We start from the raw sequence: 10,613 nt of genomic DNA, 5'->3' as shown, positions 1-10,613 counted from the left end.
GCAAAAAGGGACTGGAAGTTTCAAGAAAAAGTGGCAAAAATTGCCCCCTAAATGGTTAGAAAGTGGAAAGGGGGGAAAATGGGTTAAAATGGGCAAAAAAAAAAAAAAAAAAAAATTCGTTAACAGACCACAAATGCTAACAATGAGTGAAAAGTGCCAAACTGGGCCACAAGTGGCTATAATGGGGTGAAAATGGGCAAAAAAGCAGCAAAATTTGGTTTGATGGCAAAGAGTGACAAAAATGGGTGAAAATTTGTAGTAAAAAAGAAGCATGAATAAATAACTTAATTTCAGAGCCAAATGATAGCTTCACACACTTTTCAGCTCCAAAATCAGGCAACTGTAGCCAGGATAAGTCCTAGCACTAATGCTACTGATCCAACACACATACATTAATATAACGATAACGCTCTGGAGCCTGTTTATGGCAAAGGTCCTTCTGTCATCAGTTTGGATATAATTACCCCCATCCGCCACAAGGGGGCACTCCTCCGCTGGACAGCTACAACACAAGATCTTTTTATTGTGTGAAGAAGAAACTAATGTCCAAACCCGGAAGTTTAACAGTCGAATCGTCAGGAGGAGTGTTTGAAGGTAGTTTACACACTTTTGACTCTTTCTGGCAAATTCATTGTTAAATGCTATTTTTTGCCTGGGCAGTAGTTTTCCTGAAAACCAGATGGCCAAACCAGTAACAGTACTATACGCCCAGCCAGAAGGAGATTTATGTTTATTTTGAGGAAGTTTGAACGAGCTAGATCATATTACACAGATTGTTTTAAACAGGAGGTGGCATATGTTGGTATAATTCCAGTAAGAAATGCTCTAGACCTATCTTTCTAATCCATAAATGGTGTAATGGCTGCTGATTTATTAAACTGATTTACACGAGAATCTAACCTTTGCACACAACAATTACCCTGATAGATAGATAGATAGATAGATAGATAGATAGATAGATAGATAGATAGATAGATAGATGTTAAAATAGTATTTTTGTTGGTCTCTTCCAGGATGCCTTTTCATTTCTGCCCTCAGTGTGGGACAAAGTTGCAGCCTGGTTTCAGGTTTTGCCCTTCATGTGGAGAGAAACTTCCATCTTCCTCTGAAGAAGAGCCTGGACCAGTGATCTCAGCTCTGTCTTTAAATCTCTCTCCATCTAAATGGACAGAAGAATCAGTGACTAAAACAAGCCTGGCTTCAAGCACTAGTTTTGCACCCACAGAAAGTAAAAGTGAATTTATGGCAATACTGTAAAAAGACTAATGTGGTGTTTTCCATAGATTTTGTGATTGTGTTTTTATTCTTGCAGCCCTCGCAACCCCCCTCACTTCATCAACTCCAGTTACAGCTCGTCCTGCACTCCGAAAGACCCGCAACTCCCTACGTCTGGACAAGGAGGTTTCTTTCACCTTTCGTAATGTCACTTCACCTGTGGTGTCTTCTACTAAACCTGTCATAGCTGACAAAACTGAAGGTAATGGATGAAAGGATGTCAAATTTAACAACACTTAGTTTTAGTTTGTTTCTTAATGAAATTGTTGGTGAGCTTACGCCTTCCTATGTCAGATAAATGTTTTTACTTGTATCAGCAGATAACAATGCTGGATTGGTTAGAACTCCTACAAAGTTGCACTCAGTTAAACCAAACACTGAGGTAGAGACATCTTTACACCCGTCTTCCTCTCCTACAGGAAAATCCCCTCGAACTGGTGAGTGAAAAATACACTTACTAACATAAATCCTCTGGAAAAATTGAGTTTCTCTCACCGTTATGCCACAATCTTTCCTTGTCCATTTTACTTCTGACTGGATCCCCATGAAGTCAGAGGAAAGGTGAAACCCTCCAGCCCTGCTGTGAAGCAGGTGGGAGATAAAGTTGGGAGTAAAGCAGTAGAATTAACAGTAGATGGCTCTCCAAGGGCTGCTTCTTCCCCATTTTCTTCACCAACCACCAAGTCTCCTTCAAAAGGTAAAGAAAAATTATGCCCTGCTGCATATCTTTAATAGGTTACATTCAGTTCAGTCTTTGGAAGTGTAAATGTTAAATCCCTCAGTGAATTTAAAACCAGAATTTTGTCAGAGTAACAAGCTCGTAATATGTTTTTTACATGCTTAGTGACAGGTAAAAATAAAGCCAAGAAAGCAAAGCATGCAGCTAATGTGGAGCCACTGCAGGAAGGTGAAGAGGTGACAGATACAACAGGAAAGAAGTGGAAGCTGGGAAAACTGCTCACTCAGAGCATGACAGAGATCTTCTATGAAGGTGAGTGTATTGGGGGAATACTGTCAGACTGAAGCGTATACAGTCTGTTGTTCTGACAGTATTCAAGTGAACGTACAGGGAATGGTGCTAATCACTCAGTCTTCACACTCACTGTTAAATCAAGGTCAACTTTATAGACAGGACTAAAAATAAAGAGTCTGTGTATCTCTACATGTATTGATTAATAACTACAGTATGTGTATTTGCATTTCTAGGTGGGCTGGTAGGTGTGGGTCTGGTTGGGTTGGGCTGGGAAAGCTATTTGTGTTTTGGTCAGTGTTAATGTCCTGCTGTGTTTCTCTTGCAATGTTCATTTTCATCCATATATTTATGGAAGGACCCCCTATAAAATGAGATGACTCATCTAAAGAAGTTATCCTCAAATAAATACATATTCTACTCCATGTACAGAATATGTAAAGGGCTGATTTACCCTCCTGTGAGTGTGCTAGTGCTGTACAGCAAGAATTATCATAACTTTTCCCACATTTTTTCCTGCTTTTCCACTTATAATCAATTTCTGCTGCAATTTGCTACTTTTTTTGCCTCTTAAGACCAATTTTTGCTGCTTTCTTCCTATTGGCTGACATTTATTTGCCATTTTTGCCCATTTTCCCCACCTCTTTTTTCCATTTTTTTCCCAATTTTTGGTCCTTTTTCCCCATTTTGGCTACTTCTTTATACCATTTTGACACTTTTAGCCATTTTTTCAGCATTTTTTGCCACTTTTGAACTAATTTCTGCTGCCATTTGACTCTTTTTGTCTCATAAAACCCATTTTGCTACTTTCTGCCCCCTAGCTGACACTTTTTTACCACTTTAAACCATTTTTGACACTTGTGCGATTTTTTTTTTTTTTTTTTTTGCTTCTTTTTGCCAATTTCCCCTTTCTTCTTTTGGCCTTTTTGGTACATTTTTTTATGCTTTTTTTCATTTTTTGTCACTTTTTGCAAATTTTGGCCACTTCTTTTCTGAATTTTTGAATTTTATACCTTTTGTTGCCACTTCCTTTTGCTGGTTTTGACCCACTTTTGGTGCTATTTTTAACACTTTTTTTGACCATTTTTTAAGGCGCTGTGGGAGATGCAAATGTCAAGTTTTACTGTTTTTTTAAATAGATAGAACAGATAGCAACAAACAGAAATTTACCAGAAGACAATCAAGCAGTAGTCAGTTTTGAAACTATTTGCCCTTTCTTGCCACTTCTGGCCCATTTTGCCCCTTTTAATACATTTCTTCACTTTTGCCCTTTTCACAATTATTTTATTATTATTTTTCTAGCATCCTGATGTTTGTGCACATCATGGCTTAGCTGTACAGTCTGACATTACTGTCCTTATCGTCTTATTCACTGTGTCCATCCATATTGTTAACAATACCAAAAAAGGTAATTCTGTTTAAAGAAAAGGGGTTTAGAAAGAAAAAACTACAGCAGAAATAAATAAAATCCTATATTTGTTGATTTGATAAGAGTGGTAATTTTTCAGTTTTAAGATTAAAGCTAGTTATTACGGATTAACTTTACAATGGACCATGATTTTGCCGACGCCCATGTGCCCCTTGTTTGGCTAGGTCCCAGAAAGCTCCCCTATTTATCCCCCCTTATGAGCGGCCCTGCCTGGCTTAATTGAATGAATAAAACATCATTTTTCTTGATGATGTAATATTTTCTTATAAAAACAGCACTAAATTGTACAGCTGAAATTAAATAATGCTGTTTTCTTTTTTTCCAGTTTTGCAAACAGTTTCGAGATCCAACTCCAAGGACTCAAACCACATCCTCAAACTGGTAAGAAAGTCCTCAAGACTGTCCAAAGGAGTGATGATTAGGTAGAAATTCATACATATGTAAATGTTTTGCACTTTTCCCTGTAAGGGAGCCAAAGATGGAAGAATCTTCAATGAGCAGAACTTCCTGCAGAGAGCTGCTAAACCTCCATCAGGTGAGGCTTCAGTGTGTTTCATTTTCCGTTATTAATCAGCTTACAGTAGGACAGTGTCTCTGATTAAAGAGTGAAGCATTTACCTCACTCCTCATTATTGTCCTTGAGGAGCTGTGCAAATTTAAAGTTTTACTGTTGTTAAAATAGCTGAAACGGTTGCAAGAAACAGAAATGTATCAGAAATGTAACCATGGAGACAATCAAGCAGTAGAAGGTTTAAAGAAATGGGGGGGAAAAAAAGAAATGGAGCAGCATCAGGCCAAAATAAACTTGTGCTTTCTTGAAGTTCAGTGCTGGTTTGTCAGCAGTGTAATGTTTTATGTTCACCTCACACATTAATCCTCCTATTAAAACCTGTTTGTGTCCCTTTAGTGGAAAAGTGGATCAAACAAAATAGGATGGATTTTCTGGGGATCCCTTCCTGTGTTGGCTTTGGTCTACATAGTGATTCTTACAGGTGTGAAAAATGTAATTCATATATTAATTCTAACACAAGATATTTACATTTATTTATCCTCTTTTTGTGTACTTTTCCCCCCAAATATAGGTTTCTGATTTTTCCCAACATGGGCCAGTGTCTTCAGTCTGTTATGGAGGAGGAAGAGGAGTGTCTGTCAGAGAAAACTGTTCTTCAGCTCACCTGTAGAATAGTGAGTTTTATTCATGAGACAGCCTGTAAATCTAAAAACAATTATTCCCTCCTCACTCTTAACAACAATAACATTTCTCCCTCCTCCAGTTAGACGTGCTGCAGTACATCCACTCAAACGAGTACGTTCATGCGGATTTATGTTCAGAAAACGTTTTCATCAAACTAGAACAGAAATCTCAGGTAAGACAAGATTATTTTTAAAAAGTAATCATTCCATATAGTAAGTTATTTAACATTCAACGCTCTTTTCATGTGTATCTGTTCAGGTATACCTGGTGGGTTACTGCCATGCGTTCAGGTACTGTCCAGGTGGGCGGCATGTAGACTATCGTGAAGCCAGCAGAACGCCACACGAGGGCACCATAGAGTTTATTAGCCTGGACGCACATAAGGGAGCAGGTGAGTCACCGTTTTATTCTTCCACTAACGTCAGTGAATCAGATTAAATTTTTTTCTACAAGCTGCTGAAAGAACAACCATGAGAGGACACCTACACAATCCCACAATCCATCTGTCCCCAGAGCCACCAGGCAAACACTGTACTACATTACCACACTCAGATTCTACCTTATGAAGATGTGTGAAAAGCTTCCTTTATCATTCCCCTAATCTGAAGACACAATAAAAAAACAGATTGTTCATCTGAAGGTTGTTTTTGTGTTTATATGTATCAGGGTAAAGCTGGGACAGCAAACACATGTTGTGGTCACTTTGTTGTGTCTTCTCTGCTTCAGCTCCGTCTCGCCGCAGTGACCTTCAGTCTCTGGGTTACTGCATGCTGCGTTGGCACACAGGATCGCTGCCCTGGACTGAACTTACAAACCCAGACCAGGTCGCCACGCTAAAACAAAGGTGAGACATGCCAACTTAACACACCGTTAGCACATTAAAAAATACTGAATTTTGCTGTATGCCTCCTTTTCTACATTTTGTGGAAAGGTTGTTGTTGAAATGCAAGTAAAATAAAAAAAGTTTAAAATGTCCTTGCCATAGGTACGTGGAAGATGTTCCTGCACTGCTGAGTCACTGCTTTGGGAAGAAAAGAGTTTCCAGTAAGTTGAAATATTTATGCATAAAAAGTCTCCTTTCTTTTGTTCTGTGCTGATATATCTGTGTGCCTGTGTGTGTTCTGTGGTGTAGGTGCATTTCAAAGCTACCTGACAGCAGTGATGGCTCTGCAGTACTCTGAGCAGCCGGATTATTCAGCGCTAAAGGCCACACTGAGTGACACCTTGTCTGCTATGGGCGGGTCACTGGAGCAGCCGTTCAGTTTTTAAGGTGAGCCTCTCTGAAGTATGACCGTATGCTTCAGGATTATGTCTGATATTCAGAATAATCTGCTTTATATTAATAAGTTCAAACACTTAGGTTGAAAAATTTATTTAGAAGATTTTCCTTGTTTTCATGTAAAATAAGGGATTCTGCAACACCTTTAACCACATGGTTTTACTGAGTTGAAGTAGCCCTTTAAACCCTGTTGTATCATATTTGATCTCAATCTAATTAACATGATCAATAATTTCCTTTAAAACTAGGGGTGCACTGATCGATCGGCCAAAATTGGAATCGGCACCAATTTCCTTAATTTTGGGGGATCGGTGATCGGCCGATACTTAGATAAGATCGGTGGATAAGATCAGTTTCATATGTACCTCTACCTACTAAAATGTGAAAACTGAAAGACTAAAGGAACTGATATAATTTAGTAGTTTGGACAGCAATGCTCTAAACTTTTCGTTTATATTTGAGAGAACTACCTCGTGCAGTTAAAACAACAAGTCTGTATTGTTTCACGGGTATTGTTCAATGTTTTTCAATAAAATAAGATGGGAACATTGAAGGTGTATGCTGTCAGTTATTAAAAAAAAAATCAGAATCGGCAGGTCAGGCTTTTTATAGATCGATGATTGGCCAGAAAATTGCAGTCGGTGCACCCCTATTTAAAACCTTTTGAAAACAATCTGATAAATGACAAAAATGTCCTCCATGGGATTATCGACTGCCAAAAAAGCCTAATGTTTCAAATGTGATGCATTTTATGGCAAGTTTTCTTTGTTGATGAGAATGAGAATTTGCTGGTTGTTATTTGAGTTATCAGGCTTTTAGGGGTTAATACTTTTTTAAATGTAATTATTAGGAGTAAGCAATATACAGTGTTTAAAGATGTATCAATGTGCTTTCTAATAAGGTAAAGTAGTAAGGCGTTTTAGTGTTTATTGATATAGTTAATGTTGCTGATTGTAAAAAAAAAAAAAAAACAGGAAAAAGATTTTGTTTGGAAAAAGATTGCTTATGGTAACAACCACTAACAGTGATATTCTTATTAACTTATTATTATCCAGAGGTTCTTTAAACTTTTCAGCCCTTGACCCCTAAAATTACAGCGCCAGAGACTGGGGGCCCCTGCTGTCCCTGGAGGTGGTTAAAGCATATGATTATGCACAAAGCATTGTGAAGACGTTTACATATTAAGGATTTTCTGTACATATTATGTTTATGTAACCTCAAATCTGACTTAATAGCTATGGTTTAATTTTGAATTGAGGTAATTTTAAGGATTTCCTTTTACAAAATGGATAAAATGTACCACTTTGGTTCATTTAAGTTATTTATTTATTTTTATATTTTATTTTTTTGGAAAGCATTCCACACACACCCCTTCTAATGTTTTGCAACCCCTTCAGGTGTACCGGCCTCCACTTTGGGAACACACTGAGATAACTATTTATATTTAGCCTAAGTGAGAAATTATCATTTTTTATTGTATTCCATTTAAGGATCATTCTGAACCTGTTTGATATCATAGTACCATAAATGGAAGTCCTATACATCGAATATTCGATAACTTGTTGATTTCAGTTCTCAAAAACTGCAGACGAACTCTATTCTGTCTTTGCTGCAAAAACAATTTTGGCTAAAAATATGACTGAAGATCAGGAAGTTTCTGCACTCTTTGAGACCAGGGAATCATCAAAATACTGAAGATTTTAGAGAATTTGAAACACATAATTTATATTATAGTATGGAAAATTTTGACAGCGTTCATACATGGAAAAGTCGCCCATGTTTTTTGTACAATTTAGACAGTTTGTTCTAAAGGGAATCCACGACCTCCCCTCCTCAGAGCTGTTAATGATAAGATGTGGTGGAATGGCTGTAATATTGTCTACAGTCCTCTGAGTTGATAATTCAAAGTTTAGATTAAAGCTGTCATCAAGAATCTGTTGATTTGTTTCCTCTTTGAATAAGATTTCTATACTCAAAAATGCTGCAGCTTAATTTTTACACTAAAGCCCCCTACCCAGACTTTGAAAGTTGAACCTCTGTTCATGAACAGATCAGTTGAAAAGTAAGGGGAACATGTTTGTGTCGTCCACACAGAAAACTAACAAGTATAATAGACCAAGACATCTATCATTGTTAAGTTGTGAGTTTTGTGTGGATAAAATGTCTAATTATGTCTGCTTTACTTTAACAGAAACACAAGATGACGATCCCTGGAAGGTGGAGTTTGTGTTTTTAGTCTTTGTATCATCATTTTAACCTTGCATGTCTTGTTGCACCGAAAGCTGAATGAGTGTAAACTTAAACTTGCAAACACCAGGTGATGAGTGATGTCGATGAGTTTTAATTATTGAAACATTCGTCGCATGTTTTATTTCTTCACAAATTGCACTGTAAGTTTAAAGTATTTCAAGTTTAACATGTTTGGGTGATTTTTCCTTTTTTTAGTTTACAGGTTTCTTAGAGTTCTGCTGAATTCTGGTTTTAGTTTATTTTAGTGACTGGTTTTTTTTGTTTCAGCTGATTAGAAAATGTTTTTATTAAATGTTGTTTTTAATGAGTGTGTGCACTCATGATGTGAAGAAAGACCAGGATTGACGGTGTGAATGAAGTGTTTGTTATTTTCCTCTTTTTGGAAATCGTGCTAAAACAAATCTATAAGACAAGTAAAGACAGATGTGGACTCACATGACTCATCAGCTTTTTTTTTTTAATCATACCAGCAAACTTTATTTGTACTTCCTTTAAAACAGTGCCTTGGAGTCCTTTGACATTTAGTTGTGATCTGACAGCCAGGCTCACTTTAGGAGTGTTTATAAATGATTAAATCTATCTGGAAGTTTTGTGTTTTATTGTGATGTTTGTTTAAAACCACCTTCATTCAACACATCAGCAATCATCTTTGTTTTAAAGAAACCTTTATAAACTTTAAACATTTCTGAACATAAACATTTGAACATTTCAAGACATATACAATTTTTTATATGAAACAGTAAATATCTCTTATTGTGCACACTCTTAAAGTAATTCAGAAAATAAACACTGTTTTCTTCTGCCTTTTCTCTCTGGTCGTGGCATTTTGAAACCTTACATCTCTGAGGCACTTTCTGAATGAGGAGGCTTTTTAAAAAAACGTAAAGCATGATACTGAGACTATAGCGCCCCTGTGAGGCATCTTTTTTCTTTTTACAGTTACAGATCTGGTGGCTTCCTCACACGGGAGCTGAGCTTACACGCTTGAAATGATGATTTGAGCTTTTATACAGATATGCGGGCAGTGTGAGGCAGTTACACATGCAGGTTTTAATACAGGTTTACACTGACTGTAAAAACATGAGAATGAGAACTGTCTGTCACCTGTTTTCATTCATCCTGATATTTTTCTGATGTTAATTTTAAAGTTGAATGTAACTTATTCACTCCTTGTGCATGTTCGGTTATTCTGATTGAACGTCTCTCTAAAAAGATCCTGTTTTTAAAAATGGCTCCTTGTCCGCTGCACGTCAATAAAAAAATCCTCAAACGTCACATGCTCAATGACTCTTTCCTCACATGAGGGGAAGAGCTCTGGGCTGAACGCATATTTAACACTGTTAAATTATAACCTCCATGGTTCTTTACATCCACAAATACTGATAGTTTTTTTTTTTTTTTTTTTTTTTTTTTACATTACAGGGCAGCTCAGCGATTGTTTCTTTGTTGATCCTACTCCACCATCCACTCAAACTTATAAAACTGTTACAAATCATGGGATTAGATCATAAATGCACGGTTATAAAACCAAAAACAAGGCCGCTTTTAGCTGTTCCTGAAATGGTTTGGACATTGAATGCACACACAACAGAAACAGTTCATGAAAGTGTAAACAAAGTGGAGTCCCACTTAAACCCAGGCAACGTGATGGAGTGAACCAAAGAGGGCTTATTATATTTTGTGGGTTGGGGACTTTGAGTCATGGCTGAGGTGCAGAAACCTCGAGGTTCATCGTTCTCGGTCAGAACAAGGCAAATATGTGCACAAACTCCGCCCTAACAGGAGAGCCTGTTTGTCTGAGCAGTAAGTGGAACATCCTCAAGGCCTCCAGCCTCACAGAGTGAGAGGAGATGGGGATCAGAGTGAGAGAAACGCTTTAGCTATGGATCCACCATGACATTAAAACACAGTAGTGGCCAAATGTCCCGGAGTAGTGGGACGTTCCTCCTGATCATGTGATGTCTCCTCCTCTGAAAGATTAAAAACATGGCAAATTAAAAACGTCTGTGGTCACATGAACATCTGCAGACTTAGTCTTCAGCTCTCACCATTATCTTCACCTCCCTTTTCCTCCATGTCCTCCTGAAAGTCCTCGGATCTATTAAGTCGACGTAACCAGTCCTGCACATCCTCCACGCTTGACTCCTTTTTAAAAATGTTTTTGTTCTTTTTTTAGTTGATTTAAGAAATAAAAAAGACTCAAAGACTGCGATTC

At 37.5% G+C, this 10,613-nt stretch overlaps 2 protein-coding genes across 5 annotated transcripts in view; one reads left to right on the top strand and one right to left on the bottom strand.

The window, feature by feature from the left end:
* The first annotated feature begins 508 nt into the window (after positions 1–508).
* vrk3 (VRK serine/threonine kinase 3) lies at positions 509–8,832 on the top strand. 2 transcript variants are annotated; one of them, XM_041783933.1, is made up of 16 exons: positions 509–594; positions 1,014–1,228; positions 1,313–1,477; positions 1,596–1,712; positions 1,826–1,972; positions 2,120–2,266; positions 4,000–4,055; positions 4,143–4,209; positions 4,582–4,666; positions 4,757–4,859; positions 4,949–5,041; positions 5,128–5,260; positions 5,596–5,713; positions 5,855–5,913; positions 6,002–6,139; positions 8,340–8,832. In XM_041783933.1, the coding sequence occupies exons 2-15, from the start codon at positions 1,015–1,017 to the stop codon at positions 6,136–6,138; spliced, it is 1,641 nt and encodes a 546-aa protein (XP_041639867.1). In that variant the 5' UTR covers positions 509–594; position 1,014; the 3' UTR covers position 6,139; positions 8,340–8,832. The 2 variants fall into 2 exon arrangements, with proteins under 2 accessions (XP_041639867.1, XP_041639859.1); XM_041783925.1 differs by having other exon boundaries at positions 1,593–1,712.
* Positions 8,338–10,613, bottom strand: part of LOC121507499 (rho family-interacting cell polarization regulator 2-like) — a 19,291-nt gene continuing 17,015 nt past the window's right edge. For all 3 annotated transcript variants that reach the window (XM_041783905.1, XM_041783911.1, XM_041783896.1), the window contains 2 exons: positions 10,447–10,543; positions 8,338–10,368 (listed from right to left, as the gene is read on the bottom strand). In XM_041783905.1, the coding sequence (XP_041639839.1) occupies positions 10,298–10,368; positions 10,447–10,543 (168 nt within the window). In that variant the 3' untranslated portion in view covers positions 8,338–10,297. The remainder of the gene's footprint in view (positions 10,369–10,446; positions 10,544–10,613) is intronic.

The sequence above is a fragment of the Cheilinus undulatus genome, linkage group 1 (genome assembly GCF_018320785.1).
Source record: "Cheilinus undulatus linkage group 1, ASM1832078v1, whole genome shotgun sequence".
NCBI classification, from domain to species: domain Eukaryota; kingdom Metazoa; phylum Chordata; class Actinopteri; order Labriformes; family Labridae; genus Cheilinus; species Cheilinus undulatus.
Note: the sequence above shows the minus strand (reverse complement) of the source record. Positions and strands in the feature narration are given on the sequence as shown.

What these genes read in the sequence shown, in the direction of transcription:
- vrk3 (XM_041783925.1), top strand. Translation starts at nt 1,015, where the DNA reads ATGCCTTTTCATTTCTGCCCTCAGTGTGGGACAAAGTTGCAGCCTGGT. An exon ending in CAAACCACATCCTCAAACTG is followed by an intron (nt 4,056 to 4,142) that starts GTAAGAAAGTCC and finishes TTTCCCTGTAAG; the next exon opens with GGAGCCAAAGATGGAAGAAT. An exon ending in AACTAGAACAGAAATCTCAG is followed by an intron (nt 5,042 to 5,127) that starts GTAAGACAAGAT and finishes GTATCTGTTCAG; the next exon opens with GTATACCTGGTGGGTTACTG.